This window comes from Sycon ciliatum, chromosome 1 (assembly GCF_964019385.1).
Source record: "Sycon ciliatum chromosome 1, ocSycCili1.1, whole genome shotgun sequence".
In the NCBI taxonomy this organism is placed as follows: Eukaryota; Metazoa; Porifera; class Calcarea; order Leucosolenida; family Sycettidae; genus Sycon; species Sycon ciliatum.
This window is the reverse complement of record NC_088643.1, coordinates 10,544,365-10,561,101: the sequence shown is the minus strand read 5'-3', so window position 1 is coordinate 10,561,101 and position 16,737 is coordinate 10,544,365. Positions and strand designations below refer to the sequence as shown.

The window sequence follows — 16,737 nt, the reverse complement described above, 5'->3', positions numbered from 1 at the left end:
CGCGCTATTCCGCCGACTTTACTTGACACTTGACTGACTCACGACTGCCATCCAGAGCACACGAGAAGTCCATCGAACCTTCATCTCGGCAAACCTGCAAGAAAGCACCACTCCCTGCTCAATACACAGTGTTTCGGGGAATTCACCCCTCATCAGTTGAGCTTGAGTAGGCTGAGGAAGATTGTGCCTGAAGAGCACCACTTATATAGTGCTCTCCAGGCACGACCATCACCAGGGATACAAACTTACAGAGACGCTCCGTTTTCAGCGCGACAAACACCTCGTGAGCACCAGACAACAGCGTGAGTCAGAGTCGCTCTTGGACGGTGAGACAGACGTCGAGGACCCTCGGTCATTCGCAACGCTGTCACCTCCAAACCAACTAGTCGCAAGCCCGCGCTGGGCACAACAGTACGAAGTAGTGGTTGCGACCTCGGCGATGATTAGTCGGCGGAATACCGCGAGCTCCGGTGTGGGGAGCAAACCCTTTTCTTACAAATCATCGCCGAGGTCGCAACCACTACTTCGTACTGTTGTGCCCAGCGCGGGCTTGCGACTAGTTGGTTTGGAGGTGACAGCGTTGCGAATGACCGAGGGTCCTCGACGTCTGTCTCACCGTCCAGGAGCGACTCTGACTCACGCTGTTGTCTGGTGCTCACGAGGTGTTTGTCGCGCTGAAAACGGAGCGTCTCTGTAAGTTTGTATCCCTGGTGATGGTCGTGCCTGGAGAGCACTATATAAGTGGTGCTCTTCAGGCACAATCTTCCTCAGCCTACTCAAGCTCAACTGATGAGGGGTGAATTCCCCGAAACACTGTGTATTGAGCAGGGAGTGGTGCTTTCTTGCAGGTTTGCCGAGATGAAGGTTCGATGGACTTCTCGTGTGCTCTGGATGGCAGTCGTGAGTCAGTCAAGTGTCAAGTAAAGTCGGCGGAATAGCGCGAGCTCCGGTGTGGGGAGCAAACCCTTTTCTTACAAATCATCGCCGAGGTCGCAACCACTACTTAATAATAATAATAATAATAATAATAATAATAATATTAACTGGTTTTGAGGGAAAGAGACAAACGGGAAAAGTCTGAAGAAAAAATTGACTGTCACCACCAGGACTCGAACCAGGGACCCTCGCTTGTAGCCAGCGATGCTCTAACCACTGAGCTATGGTGTAGTCGTCATCCAAGCAGAGACCGTTCAACGTTTTCTTCAGACTTCGTAACTCACACTTCCTGTGAATCCACACAGGCGGGTGGGACGCAGCCCTCACTGTACCCACACACTTCACGTACAAACTAGCACGCGGGGAGCCCCAAGTCATAAAATATTAACTGGTTTTGAGGGAAAGAGACAAACGGGAAAAGTCTGAAGAAAAAATTGACTGTCACCACCAGGACTCGAACCAGGGACCCTCGCTTGTAGCCAGCGATGCTCTAACCACTGAGCTATGGTGTAGTCGTCATCCAAGCAGAGACCGTTCAACGTTTTCTTCAGACTTCGTAACTCACACTTCCTGTGAATCCACACAGGCGGGTGGGACGCAGCCCTCACTGTACCCACACACTTCACGTACAAACTAGCACGCGGGGAGCCCCAAGTCATAAAATATTAACTGGTTTTGAGGGAAAGAGACAAACGGGAAAAGTCTGAAGAAAAAATTGACTGTCACCACCAGGACTCGAACCAGGGACCCTCGCTTGTAGCCAGCGATGCTCTAACCACTGAGCTATGGTGTAGTCGTCATCCAAGCAGAGACCGTTCAACGTTTTCTTCAGACTTCGTAACTCACACTTCCTGTGAATCCACACAGGCGGGTGGGACGCAGCCCTCACTGTACCCACACACTTCACGTACAAACTAGCACGCGGGGAGCCCCAAGTCATAAAATATTAACTGGTTTTGAGGGAAAGAGACAAACGGGAAAAGTCTGAAGAAAAAATTGACTGTCACCACCAGGACTCGAACCAGGGACCCTCGCTTGTAGCCAGCGATGCTCTAACCACTGAGCTATGGTGTAGTCGTCATCCAAGCAGAGACCGTTCAACGTTTTCTTCAGACTTCGTAACTCACACTTCCTGTGAATCCACACAGGCGGGTGGGACGCAGCCCTCACTGTACCCACACACTTCACGTACAAACTAGCACGCGGGGAGCCCCAAGTCATAAAATATTAACTGGTTTTGAGGGAAAGAGACAAACGGGAAAAGTCTGAAGAAAAAATTGACTGTCACCACCAGGACTCGAACCAGGGACCCTCGCTTGTAGCCAGCGATGCTCTAACCACTGAGCTATGGTGTAGTCGTCATCCAAGCAGAGACCGTTCAACGTTTTCTTCAGACTTCGTAACTCACACTTCCTGTGAATCCACACAGGCGGGTGGGACGCAGCCCTCACTGTACCCACACACTTCACGTACAAACTAGCACGCGGGGAGCCCCAAGTCATAAAATATTAACTGGTTTTGAGGGAAAGAGACAAACGGGAAAAGTCTGAAGAAAAAATTGACTGTCACCACCAGGACTCGAACCAGGGACCCTCGTTTGTAGCCAGCGATGCTCTAACCACTGAGCTATGGTGTAGTCGTCATCCAAGCAGAGACCGTTCAACGTTTTCTTCAGACTTCGTAACTCACACTTCCTGTGAATCCACACAGGCGGGTGGGACGCAGCCCTCACTGTACCCACACACTTCACGTACAAACTAGCACGCGGGGAGCCCCAAGTCATAAAATATTAACTGGTTTTGAGGGAAAGAGACAAACGGGAAAAGTCTGAAGAAAAAATTGACTGTCACCACCAGGACTCGAACCAGGGACCCTCGCTTGTAGCCAGCGATGCTCTAACCACTGAGCTATGGTGTAGTCGTCATCCAAGCAGAGACCGTTCAACGTTTTCTTCAGACTTCGTAACTCACACTTCCTGTGAATCCACACAGGCGGGTGGGACGCAGCCCTCACTGTACCCACACACTTCACGTACAAACTAGCACGCGGGGAGCCCCAAGTCATAAAATATTAACTGGTTTTGAGGGAAAGAGACAAACGGGAAAAGTCTGAAGAAAAAATTGACTGTCACCACCAGGACTCGAACCAGGGACCCTCGCTTGTAGCCAGCGATGCTCTAACCACTGAGCTATGGTGTAGTCGTCATCCAAGCAGAGACCGTTCAACGTTTTCTTCAGACTTCGTAACTCACACTTCCTGTGAATCCACACAGGCGGGTGGGACGCAGCCCTCACTGTACCCACACACTTCACGTACAAACTAGCACGCGGGGAGCCCCAAGTCATAAAATATTAACTGGTTTTGAGGGAAAGAGACAAACGGGAAAAGTCTGAAGAAAAAATTGACTGTCACCACCAGGACTCGAACCAGGGACCCTCGCTTGTAGCCAGCGATGCTCTAACCACTGAGCTATGGTGTAGTCGTCATCCAAGCAGAGACCGTTCAACGTTTTCTTCAGACTTCGTAACTCACACTTCCTGTGAATCCACACAGGCGGGTGGGACGCAGCCCTCACTGTACCCACACACTTCACGTACAAACTAGCACGCGGGGAGCCCCAAGTCATAAAATATTAACTGGTTTTGAGGGAAAGAGACAAACGGGAAAAGTCTGAAGAAAAAATTGACTGTCACCACCAGGACTCGAACCAGGGACCCTCGCTTGTAGCCAGCGATGCTCTAACCACTGAGCTATGGTGTAGTCGTCATCCAAGCAGAGACCGTTCAACGTTTTCTTCAGACTTCGTAACTCACACTTCCTGTGAATCCACACAGGCGGGTGGGACGCAGCCCTCACTGTACCCACACACTTCACGTACAAACTAGCACGCGGGGAGCCCCAAGTCATAAAATATTAACTGGTTTTGAGGGAAAGAGACAAACGGGAAAAGTCTGAAGAAAAAATTGACTGTCACCACCAGGACTCGAACCAGGGACCCTCGTTTGTAGCCAGCGATGCTCTAACCACTGAGCTATGGTGTAGTCGTCATCCAAGCAGAGACCGTTCAACGTTTTCTTCAGACTTCGTAACTCACACTTCCTGTGAATCCACACAGGCGGGTGGGACGCAGCCCTCACTGTACCCACACACTTCACGTACAAACTAGCACGCGGGGAGCCCCAAGTCATAAAATATTAACTGGTTTTGAGGGAAAGAGACAAACGGGAAAAGTCTGAAGAAAAAATTGACTGTCACCACCAGGACTCGAACCAGGGACCCTCGCTTGTAGCCAGCGATGCTCTAACCACTGAGCTATGGTGTAGTCGTCATCCAAGCAGAGACCGTTCAACGTTTTCTTCAGACTTCGTAACTCACACTTCCTGTGAATCCACACAGGCGGGTGGGACGCAGCCCTCACTGTACCCACACACTTCACGTACAAACTAGCACGCGGGGAGCCCCAAGTCATAAAATATTAACTGGTTTTGAGGGAAAGAGACAAACGGGAAAAGTCTGAAGAAAAAATTGACTGTCACCACCAGGACTCGAACCAGGGACCCTCGCTTGTAGCCAGCGATGCTCTAACCACTGAGCTATGGTGTAGTCGTCATCCAAGCAGAGACCGTTCAACGTTTTCTTCAGACTTCTTAACTCACACTTCCTGTGAATCCACACAGGCGGGTGGGACGCAGCCCTCACTGTACCCACACACTTCACGTACAAACTAGCACGCGGGGAGCCCCAAGTCATAAAATATTAACTGGTTTTGAGGGAAAGAGACAAACGGGAAAAGTCTGAAGAAAAAATTGACTGTCACCACCAGGACTCGAACCAGGGACCCTCGCTTGTAGCCAGCGATGCTCTAACCACTGAGCTATGGTGTAGTCGTCATCCAAGCAGAGACCGTTCAACGTTTTCTTCAGACTTCGTAACTCACACTTCCTGTGAATCCACACAGGCGGGTGGGACGCAGCCCTCACTGTACCCACACACTTCACGTACAAACTAGCACGCGGGGAGCCCCAAGTCATAAAATATTAACTGGTTTTGAGGGAAAGAGACAAACGGGAAAAGTCTGAAGAAAAAATTGACTGTCACCACCAGGACTCGAACCAGGGACCCTCGCTTGTAGCCAGCGATGCTCTAACCACTGAGCTATGGTGTAGTCGCCATCCAAGCAGAGACCGTTCAACGTTTTCTTCAGACTTCGTAACTCACACTTCCTGTGAATCCACACAGGCGGGTGGGACGCAGCCCTCACTGTACCCACACACTTCACGTACAAACTAGCACGCGGGGAGCCCCAAGTCATAAAATATTAACTGGTTTTGAGGGAAAGAGACAAACGGGAAAAGTCTGAAGAAAAAATTGACTGTCACCACCAGGACTCGAACCAGGGACCCTCGCTTGTAGCCAGCGATGCTCTAACCACTGAGCTATGGTGTAGTCGTCATCCAAGCAGAGACCGTTCAACGTTTTCTTCAGACTTCTTAACTCACACTTCCTGTGAATCCACACAGGCGGGTGGGACGCAGCCCTCACTGTACCCACACACTTCACGTACAAACTAGCACGCGGGGAGCCCCAAGTCATAAAATATTAACTGGTTTTGAGGGAAAGAGACAAACGGGAAAAGTCTGAAGAAAAAATTGACTGTCACCACCAGGACTCGAACCAGGGACCCTCGCTTGTAGCCAGCGATGCTCTAACCACTGAGCTATGGTGTAGTCGTCATCCAAGCAGAGACCGTTCAACGTTTTCTTCAGACTTCGTAACTCACACTTCCTGTGAATCCACACAGGCGGGTGGGACGCAGCCCTCACTGTACCCACACACTTCACGTACAAACTAGCACGCGGGGAGCCCCAAGTCATAAAATATTAACTGGTTTTGAGGGAAAGAGACAAACGGGAAAAGTCTGAAGAAAAAATTGACTGTCACCACCAGGACTCGAACCAGGGACCCTCGCTTGTAGCCAGCGATGCTCTAACCACTGAGCTATGGTGTAGTCGCCATCCAAGCAGAGACCGTTCAACGTTTTCTTCAGACTTCGTAACTCACACTTCCTGTGAATCCACACAGGCGGGTGGGACGCAGCCCTCACTGTACCCACACACTTCACGTACAAACTAGCACGCGGGGAGCCCCAAGTCATAAAATATTAACTGGTTTTGAGGGAAAGAGACAAACGGGAAAAGTCTGAAGAAAAAATTGACTGTCACCACCAGGACTCGAACCAGGGACCCTCGCTTGTAGCCAGCGATGCTCTAACCACTGAGCTATGGTGTAGTCGTCATCCAAGCAGAGACCGTTCAACGTTTTCTTCAGACTTCGTAACTCACACTTCCTGTGAATCCACACAGGCGGGTGGGACGCAGCCCTCACTGTACCCACACACTTCACGTACAAACTAGCACGCGGGGAGCCCCAAGTCATAAAATATTAACTGGTTTTGAGGGAAAGAGACAAACGGGAAAAGTCTGAAGAAAAAATTGACTGTCACCACCAGGACTCGAACCAGGGACCCTCGCTTGTAGCCAGCGATGCTCTAACCACTGAGCTATGGTGTAGTCGTCATCCAAGCAGAGACCGTTCAACGTTTTCTTCAGACTTCGTAACTCACACTTCCTGTGAATCCACACAGGCGGGTGGGACGCAGCCCTCACTGTACCCACACACTTCACGTACAAACTAGCACGCGGGGAGCCCCAAGTCATAAAATATTAACTGGTTTTGAGGGAAAGAGACAAACGGGAAAAGTCTGAAGAAAAAATTGACTGTCACCACCAGGACTCGAACCAGGGACCCTCGCTTGTAGCCAGCGATGCCCAATAATCATGAATAATAATAATGAGTACTTCGTATCTGCAAGTCGAAGTTCTGGACGCAGCAAATCAAGACGGTAGCAGCATTGTGCAGCATAAAGCAATGCTGATCCAATGCAACATGGCCCACAAATTCTGATTTACTTGCATTTATTTAAAAAATGTATACGAATCACAGTAATATCCAGATACAATTTTCAAAATTTGGACTTGACTGCGAAGCATTAGGACATTAGGCCACCTTCCTCGTACTGCTTTTTAACTCCGATACACTTGAAAATACCTACGGCCTAAGCACTCCAGCGCAGGCTCTTGGAAGCAGCGACTGAATTGACCGGCCAACAGTTCGCTCATTGTGCAGCACCAGGCCCGATGATCACGCTAGAACGGCGAGCAGGCTGGATAACCACAGGCGCATACAGGGATGTAGCTGCTAGGGGGGGGGGGGGGGTGCACGGCCGTAGTTCGCTAGCTAGCTGTAATATCATACGCGTAGGGATGGCTGGTTCAGGTCATCATGGTCATTATGTGCATGCTGAACCTACGTACGTGTAGGTCGACATGTGACCCTCGCGCCCCGTGCGGGCTACACGCCTGCGCGTATAGTCAGTGCGGTCCGGTAACCACGGCAGCAAACGGCCGTCATAGGTACATGTAGTACATGCATAGGCAAAATGGCGACTTTGAGGTTGCCGGTGGTACACGGTCACCACGCCACAGATGTGCCAGATGTTACCAGCTGCCCGGTCTGCCGTGTTCCGGCGACTCCCAGTGGGCACACACACACTGTGCACACACACGCACACACGCACACACACACACACACACACACACACACACACACACACACGCTGCAGCATGCCATGGCTAGCCGCCGCCACCGGGTAGATCAGGGAAGGACAGCACCTCGATGCGTTTGACAAACATTCCACGTGGCCTGTCAGCGGTCGGGTCATTGTATCCGCCAAGACTGACAAGTACGCCATCATCCGCGAGCAACGGAACTCCGGTCTTCTCTATCGCCATCGGGGTGAGAAGGAGCCACTTCTTCAGCTTCTCAGAATAGACTTGGACAAACGTGCTGCAAACAGCAAAGCGAGACCAGGTTACAAGCCTGTACTTAATGCCTCCAGCCGTCACAATGTAGCCGTTGCTAACTGTGACACCGCAGCCGGCCATGATGCCTTCCGACAGGCTGTCGTTCTTGCGCCATTCACGCCCGGCAATGGGCTGCTGGTAGTCAATGCTGAGCACAGTCGTCTGCAGTTTTACTCCGTCACGCTGGCCATTAAACAGACAGACGCGTTTGCCATCGAACACCACGTCGGGACAGATACAGCTCATGCCTAATTGTGGCCATTGCGATGTGTTGCCGCCTGGACCTGGATGTGCGAGGTTGAATGCCAAGATATCGAGCTTCGCCACCTGTACACCACTCCCGTTGTGTGCCGTGCCACCCACGATTATCAGCTCGTCGCCTACGACGCCGATGCCATAGTTCGCACGGAACTCATTCTTCCTATCCACCTCGATCCACTCGCCGCTATCTCTTGGATCCGCGGCCTCCTGCAGGCGCAATAGGCAGATGAGCTTCTGGATCTGTGACGAAGCCACGCAATACACCTGCTGAGCATGAGAAATGAAATCAAACTGATGGGTATCTTTGTTCGCTCCTTCCGGAAGAGTCTGATGCTTCGTCACACTGGTCCATGTGTGAAGATCGTTGAGCGGCGAGCTTCGGAAGCCCACTTTTATCAACTGGCCATCCTTCTTCCAGAGAGCGGTGAACACGCGCCCGTTGTGTACGCACGGTCTTCTGCTGGCATGGTAGAAGACCTCCCGGAACTGTGCGTCTCTGCCGCCGAGTTTGGATGACCACTGGCCAGGAAAAGTGAGAACATGCAAACACACATGAACACACACACACGCGCGCACATACACAAACACGCACACACACGCGCGCACACACGCAACCACACACGCAAACACACACACACACACACACCCACCCAAATACACACAAAATTTAATGTGTTTGCACACATAAAAAGGGTTAGGAAACCTGAATACATAAACTGTATTTCTAAACAAGGATTCCTCAGAGGCACTGCGCCTGTCAAGGGTGCCCAACAGTAGCATAACGGAAAAAATACGTACAACTATCACGATCATGCACACTACAAACAAAGAGAGCGACACTAATTAGACCAGGGATGGTTGAGGTACCGTAAAGTCTTGTATAAAAGCCGCGGCTTCTATGACTTTCTTGGTGAAATTTTGCAGGCTTCTATATGAGACAGGCTTCTCTACAAGACAGGTATTTACACGTATGTCAACACTAAAACCAGGCTCATGTGTGATTTGATGGGTCCAAAATTGCGGCTTCTATTCAAGTGCGGCTTTTATACAAGACTTAACGGTTTATGCCATGTTTTAGATAATGCCCCGCAATAATACTCAGAGCCAGCCGTGCCATCAGGCCCATGCCGCACGCATGTGTGGTTGTGTGCGTTCGTACTAAATTTCCAGCCATCTAGCGCCTGCCAATTGCAATCAGGCATGGCACACGTGCCGGCCAAGTCAAAATGTCAAAAATCCAGTTGAGGTCCAATAACATAAGAACACATACAAACCATCTACAGCCATCACCTAATTAAGTAAGAGACAACCGGCTCCAGTGGTTGTCACCTTTCACCACTGCTGTCATTCACACTTTTACTTTTGGATTTGCCTCATGATGCAGTCATTCACGCTTTGCACTGCTGCCATTCACAACTTTTAGATTTGCGCCATGCAGCTATTTACACTTTGCTTTGTGAGTATATAAACCAACACTGATCCAGGTTTCTCAATACTGTTTTCTGACGATCGCTTAGTGCGTGAAACTTGGGGTAAAAACACTTTCTCTGTCCTCCTATTGTTTGTTTGTAAGAACACATACAGTCAACTTCACTAACAACGACTGCGGATATAACAACAATTCGCGAATAACGACAGAATTTCATGCCCAGAGCAAAGTCCTATCTAACTGTAATACATATAATGAGACTTCGGGTAAAACGACACTTCGCGAGTAAGGACACTTATCTGATGCCCCGCCGAGTGTCGTTATACGCAAAGTTCACTGTACATGTACTGTTAAAGTCAAACAGGCGTTCCCACAGCGGGGGTTAATTTTCTCTAGGTAGGACCAAAGAGGGCGGGGTGGTGGTGGTGGGGGGGGGGGGGCAGGGGCGGATCCAGGGGGGTGCGAAGGGTGCAAATGAACCCGTCAGGATTTTTCCAAAAAAAAAAAAAAAAAAAAAAAAAAAGTTCAGGCCAGGCCAGGCCCAGGCTCGCTGATTGCTGCTCGCTTGTGGCAGTACAGTCCCAGCTGTCATGAAGAAGACTTCAGGTTTTTACAGTGCCGTTTCCATGGTTGTAGCCAATGAGCGACGTTCCCGCGGTGGCCTTGATGAGCCGATAAAGGCCCGCACGCTGTCCGCCTAGCTCTACAGTGCAGGGGTCTGCGTCAGTTTTCCGTTGCCATCTCAGTTCATCTCAGGACCTTGCCGTCCTTGTATTGGCTTTGGAGGAGAGTAGAGTAAGTACATGGTTGAAACCAGGTCTACAATCATGATGTAGATTGGGCATGCCTGTAGACATGACCTCATGCTCAGTTCTGTTCATTGATGTAATAAACATACAAGTACTATGATGTAAGGTAGCAAAGGTGGCTACATGTAGTAAGCAATCCAGTATTCTACAAGCTAATGGCGATGTTGACAACAGGTTTGTACGCGTGTCAGTAAAGGAGTGACAAAACTAAACAGCTACAACCTGAAAACAATTCAAAACATTCTTCTTCTTCTTCCTTCGTCGCGCTTATATACAGTTCGCAAGTGAAACCTGACCATGAATCAAGGCCAAGGGCGCAGGCCAAGGCGCGTAGCGCCGAGGCTTGCGCCCGCGGCCGTACGCATGAGCTTTGGCAATTCTGCAACTACTTCTTCTAAAAAAATGGCAAGAGATCGCGCTTATATACAGTCTACGAGTACGAGCATCAAAGGACGACTTAACCTGAGGAGTAAATTATTATTATTATTCACACATATCCGCCGGATGAGTACGCGTGGCCCATGCACCATGGGGACCCACGAATACAAACCAGCATATGTTCCCTCAGCAATACAAGCAAGCAAGCAAGCACGCAAAGATAAATGAGAGCCCAGGCAGCGAAAACAAAACGAAGAGAGATGAGGACATAGGCAACGAAAACAATTCCAAAGCATAGCCAGGGATTGAATGTGTGCATCTGGGTACGACAGTTAACACGGCTAGTGCAGCCGTACAGAGCGCAGCAGCATGTAAATACAAAAGCGCCAGAGCAGCAGCAGCCAAGAGTGTGCAAACACTAAAAAAGAAGATCAGTCCATGAAAAAATTATTGTCGCCACCGGTAGACATCTCCGGCAAGAATGCATGCGTGCGCACAAGTAGGCAGGCAAGCATGTCAGATGTAATCGTATTATTATGGCCAGGCTAATTAACAGTGCTGTTTCGTAGGAGTAAATAATTGGAAAAAATGGCAAGAGATCCAACAATTCAAAACATTCTTCTTCTTCTTCCTTCGTCGCGCTTATATACAGTTCGCAAGTGAAACCTGACCATGAATCAAGGCCAAGGGCGCAGGCCAAGGCGCGTAGCGCCGAGGCTTGCGCCCGCGGCCGTACGCATGAGCTTTGGCAATTCTGCAACTACTTCTTCTAAAAAAATGGCAAGAGATCGCGCTTATATACAGTCTACGAGTACGAGCATCAAAGGACGACTTAACCTGAGGAGTAAATAATTGGAAAAAATGGCAAGAGATCCAACAATTCAAAACATTCTTCTTCTTCTTGCTTCGTCGCGCTTATATACAGTTCGCAAGTGAAACCTGACCATGAATCAAGGCCAAGGGCGCAGGCCAAGGCGCGTAGCGCCGAGGCTTGCGCCCGCGGCCGTACGCATGAGCTTTGGCAATTCTGCAACTACTTCTTCTAAAAAAATGGCAAGAGATCGCGCTTATATACAGTCTACGAGTACGAGCATCAAAGGACGACTTAACCTGAGGAGTAAATAATTGGAAAAAATGGCAAGAGATCCGTCCACCACGTCCCCGACCTCCACCCCTAGGTGGTGTCGCGCTTATACAGTTCGCAAGTGAAACCTGACCATGAATCAAGCTTGCAAGGCCAAGGGCGCAGGCCAAGGCGCGTAGCGCTGAGGCCTGCGCCCGCGGCCGTACGCATGAGCTTTGGCAATTCTGCAACTACTTCTTCTAAAAAATGGCAAGAGATCCGTCCGCCGCGTCCCCGACCTCCACCCCTAGCATCTTGGTGCTATGTGTAATTATGATATTATACAGTAACATACTATGTCTTTGGTTTACTACTGCAAAAGAAAATTATGTAAGTTTCGTCCTCGCACCCCTCAGCTTTGGGGTCTGGATCCGCCCCTGGGGGGGATGAACGCAACGGCAAAGTGCACAGCCTATATGTAAGTCCCACGGCAACAAGGAATGTCGACTGTTACAGAACGATGACGAGACAAGTAAATAACATTATCCGAGTTCCACAACTTGGACTTGGACTGCCACGAGCCTCCTCTCGATTTGGTTATTCCTCTCTTTCTTATTTAGCCGCTGACCGCTGGAACTCAGTTCCGGCATCGGTCCGCCTTGCTGCTTCACCAAGTCAATTTCGTATCGCAATCCTAGATTGGCTAGGGTACCCCGTAAGGAGACCATAGGTCTGTGGGGACTGCTCTAGAGAAATACCGGTATGAATAAATACTTTACTATACTACTACTACTACTACTACTACAACTACCTTTGGCAGCAGTTCCTGTAGGCGCTATGCCAAAACCTACACATAATGCTAGTAGTTACGGTAACCGAAGCACATTTTAAAACAGAGATACATATGCATGTAAGCCATGGAATTATATCCCATTGATTCCATGGCGATTCCACTGAGAATGGCGGGGTTGAAAATGACCATTGAAAAAGACGTGTCCTATTGAAATAGGACACTACTGGTCAACTTTTTTGTTTTCCGACACAATTAAGGCACCGTATTTGAATGCCCTCTTGGTGTAAGACAGACAGGACTAACCACCATACAGCCTGTGCATCCCTGAACGTAGTTTTGTTCATACGGACGAAAGCTTAGATCACACACCAGCCCTGCCCATCAACGTGTGCTGCTTCTTGGACCAAAACATGCCTGGAAGCAAGTCAGATCATCAGCCATCAAGCAATTCAGAAGCAGCCTAGGATATACATGTACCGCAGTGCAGAGGAGGGGGGGGGGGGGCTGTACCAGGGGCGTCGGACACATTACACTCACTACGGTATTAACCGTACCACTATTTGCCCCCCCCCCCAGTACCCTGTGAATAATTATTAAAATGCACTGAATCGGGCTCTAATTTTCTAATTTTCAGCAGACACCCCCCCCCCCCCCCCCCCTGCGCAAGTACACTTTATAATGCTGATCGTGCCACCCTAAAATGCCTTCCATCGCCCCTGTGTCGTCTTGAAACTGCTGTGAACGAAACAGTCTACTCACTTGTGCACACTGCAGACCATTGCCGGTAGGTGGCACACCCAAGACCAGGCAGCAGGCAGACGATCGTCGTGCCGGATGGTCAAACTGCACGCCAGTGGGCCGCGACGCCCGCTCAAGTGTGTCGTACAGCAGCCGTCGCTCGCGCACTGACCTCGCGTTCGCCTCGCGGTATCGCAGGATTTCGTTGTCCCTGGCCTGCAGCTTCCCTTGTAGAGACTGGACGTGCTTGATTTCTGTGGAGTACTTCGCCATCAGATCGCTGCCTACGTCCTTGTGCGTCTGCTCGGCTTTGTCGGCCTGATCACGCTGTTTGCGGCAATGTTCCTCCAGCTCTTCCGTCCTGGATTTCAAAAGCTTAATTCGTTGGAACATGTCTTCTTTGACCTGGTTGATGCCCAGCAGTTCGGACTGATGCTCTCGCTGCAGACGCTGTTTTTCTTCCACTGCTGACTGATGTGCCCGTGCCAGTTGTTCGCGCAGTGCTCCAATCTCATCGGTCATTTGTCCAAGTGTGTCGCGGGCAGCCGTCTCTTTTCGACGGCTTGCGGCACGAGCACTGTCCAGTTCTGACATAGTCTCCTCATTTGATGTTTTCTGTTGCAGCTGCTTGCGGCGCACAAACTCCAGTTCCTCGTGGACCTGCTCAAGCTGTTGCTTGAGGCGATGGTTTTCCTCTTTCATCTCATCCTGCTGCCGTTGCTTGCGGCGTACAAACTCCAGCTCCTCACGGACCTTCTCAAGCTGTCGCTTGAGGCGATGGTTATCCCCTCTCATCTCATCCAGCGAGTCACCTGCCGCATCCTTGTCGCGGCAACTACTGCTCGGGCCCTGCTCCCATTTCGAGACATCTAAATCATGTGCCCTGTGTCGGTGTTGTTCTTGTTGTTGTTGTTGCTGTTGTGACTGCTTCTGCGTCCGCTTTGGAAAGTGCTGTGGCTCATCTCGTGAAAACTCCATTCGTCGATTCGGAACCACGTCCTTCTCAAACAATGGCATTGTGTGTGCGTGCACTGGCTGCTGCTGTCCAGTTTGCTTTTCCTGCTGCTTATGAGGCGGCCGGGACCCATATTTCTCCTTCTTGCTAGCATCAAGTACATTGCCAGCGGCGAAATGCTTCCCGTGGTTTGCAGCGATATCCTTCTCCAGTGATGCAAAAGCCGCTCCTCGTGCTTGAGGTTGCTCATGAGGACGCCGTGCTTTGTCTGCTTGCTGTGCGGCATTCGTTTCCGCTTCGGATAACATTGCAGACAGCCGTAGGCTTGCCGTCGCTGCCGTGGGTCGTTTAGAAGGTGTTCCCTCGGTGCATTCCCTGATTAACTTGATGAGCGGGTCGTTGGTTTCCGCCTCCATGGACTGCAATATTTCCAGCGGGCAGGCCATTCGGTCGTCAAGTGCCACGCTTGGCGCACACATCCTTAGCATGGTGACACCGTAGGAGAAGATGTCGTGGCTCGGTCGATCACAGCGCCGGTCATCGTCACTAAGTACTTTCGCTCTCAACTCCGGAGGGATGCATATGTCTTCTCGGAAGTCCAGCAACTTCATTGTAGTCTGGCTTGGGAGGCCGAACGTAAACAAGTAATCAGCTGCCTTGGACATTTGCTTGCCAACAGGTACATCTTCGTTGATATCCTCTGATGATTCCTTGACGACCAACATTAGATTGCTAAGCTTTGCTGTGCAGTCTGTCGGCGAAGCGGACTTCAGCATGATAGTTTTCGTCCAGACGTTGCGATGCACTAGCTTCTTCTTGTGCAAGTGCTCCAAGCCAGCCATGACGTCCTTGGCAATGCGCACCTCGCCGAGCCGCTCCAACGGTGTTGGCAGTGACAGGCGCTCCTCCAATGTGCAGAACATGTGCTCGAACACCAGGCCGGGACTCGTTGTTGTGGGTGGCTGCGGCTCACAAACACCTAACTGCCGGATGATGTTAGGGTGCTTAAACATGTCATGACCGAGTTTGATGCACTCGCCGTAGAACTTCTGCTTCGCCTCAACGCCATCCGGAACTACCGATAACGTCAAATGATCGTGCACGGATCTATGCAGGAACTTGATCAGAACATCCTTGTCATCGCGGTGCGAGCGGCCTGTGTACACGCTGAACATTCCATGCTCTCTCCGCTCGTCCCCGACGACGATACTGGCAACGATTTTCGGAAGACCAGACAACTCTGAGGGCATCCTCAGAGGCTCCATGACGATTCTCTACCGCGGCCGGGTACAAGTACAGAATGATGGCTCTTCAGGTTCTTCAGTTCTTGCAGCGGCAGTGGATTTCTTTTTCCTTGCCCTGGCCAGAACGAAGCTGAGCGACTTTTGAATCTGTGCCTGTACTGTGCTAGCGGTTAGGTATGGCCTTGCACTGATGGCTGGCCAACAAACAACTAGTCAAGGTATCTAGACTAAAAATACTAATACTAGTAATAGGCTTGGATGGAGGTCGTTTCGACTGCAAGCACCGCGATAGCATCCACCGCTGATTTCAGCCAGACCAAGTTCGTTCAGTCAAATGATTAGATGAATAACACGTAACGTTGGGACCACAACGGTCAGCGTTTCTACTAACTTTGTAGGTTGGATTGATCGGCGTAACGCGTAACGCGCCCTGTCGCTCGCACGAATTCAAAGGGGGAAATGGTCACAAACCATCACCACAAGCACAAAGCTCTCGTTCAAGACTGCCGGTTTAATATGCTCTTGTTGTGGTAAACTAGCGGTGATGGAGGGATCGGTTGTAAATTGGTTCAATCCGGACCTGGAAGGTAGAAGTTGGGCCCTACCAAGTAACTTAGTTATTCATTGCTGTTCATGCTACCACACACGCCACTTGGCGGCAAATAATTACCACTCCGGCAGGTGGAGCAACAAAAGTGAAGCAATCACTGCACCTACGACATGTATAATGTAATACACACAGTAGCTACAACTACTAATACAAGCAGCACAAACGTTTAGGGACCGGTATGGCGATCAAAAGAAGGCAGTTCACACTGCATGCACTGAGCCGGTACGGGCGCTGTACGTAATCAGCCTTCACTTCACTCTTCAGCACTCTGGGGAGCTTGTCTGGGTCGATCACGGTTCCCATCGTAACAGACATCTGGGGATGCTACCGAAATTCGTTCTGAGAACCACAGTCGAGTACCTGTGAACCCTTTGGCTTTGCATTTGACAACCTACTTCTACTGAGTAGCTGTTATATTTTTAGAGGAACGGAAACGGTTGTGGGACCATCCAGCTCCAACCCTGCGTTCATTCACCATACCAAACCCAAAACGTGTAGTCTGTAGAAACAAGTCGGAGGGACGCAGTAGAATACGCGGCGCATGCATATGTGGCAGAGCCAGCCCTTTTTCCGTAACCTGTTACTGTGTTAGGCGTAG

General features: G+C 50.3%; 1 protein-coding gene across 1 annotated transcript; it reads right to left on the bottom strand.

Annotated features, from left to right (window-relative positions):
- Positions 1-6,652: 6,652 nt before the first annotated feature.
- LOC135812935 (uncharacterized) lies at positions 6,653-16,441 on the bottom strand. Its single transcript, XM_065326155.1, has 2 exons — positions 13,352-16,441; positions 6,653-8,639 (listed from the first exon to the last, which is right to left on the bottom strand). Exons 1-2 carry the CDS (start codon positions 15,548-15,550, stop codon positions 7,629-7,631), a joined length of 3,210 nt encoding a protein of 1,069 aa, XP_065182227.1. The 5' UTR covers positions 15,551-16,441; the 3' UTR covers positions 6,653-7,628.
- Between the last annotated feature and the right edge of the window lie 296 nt (positions 16,442-16,737).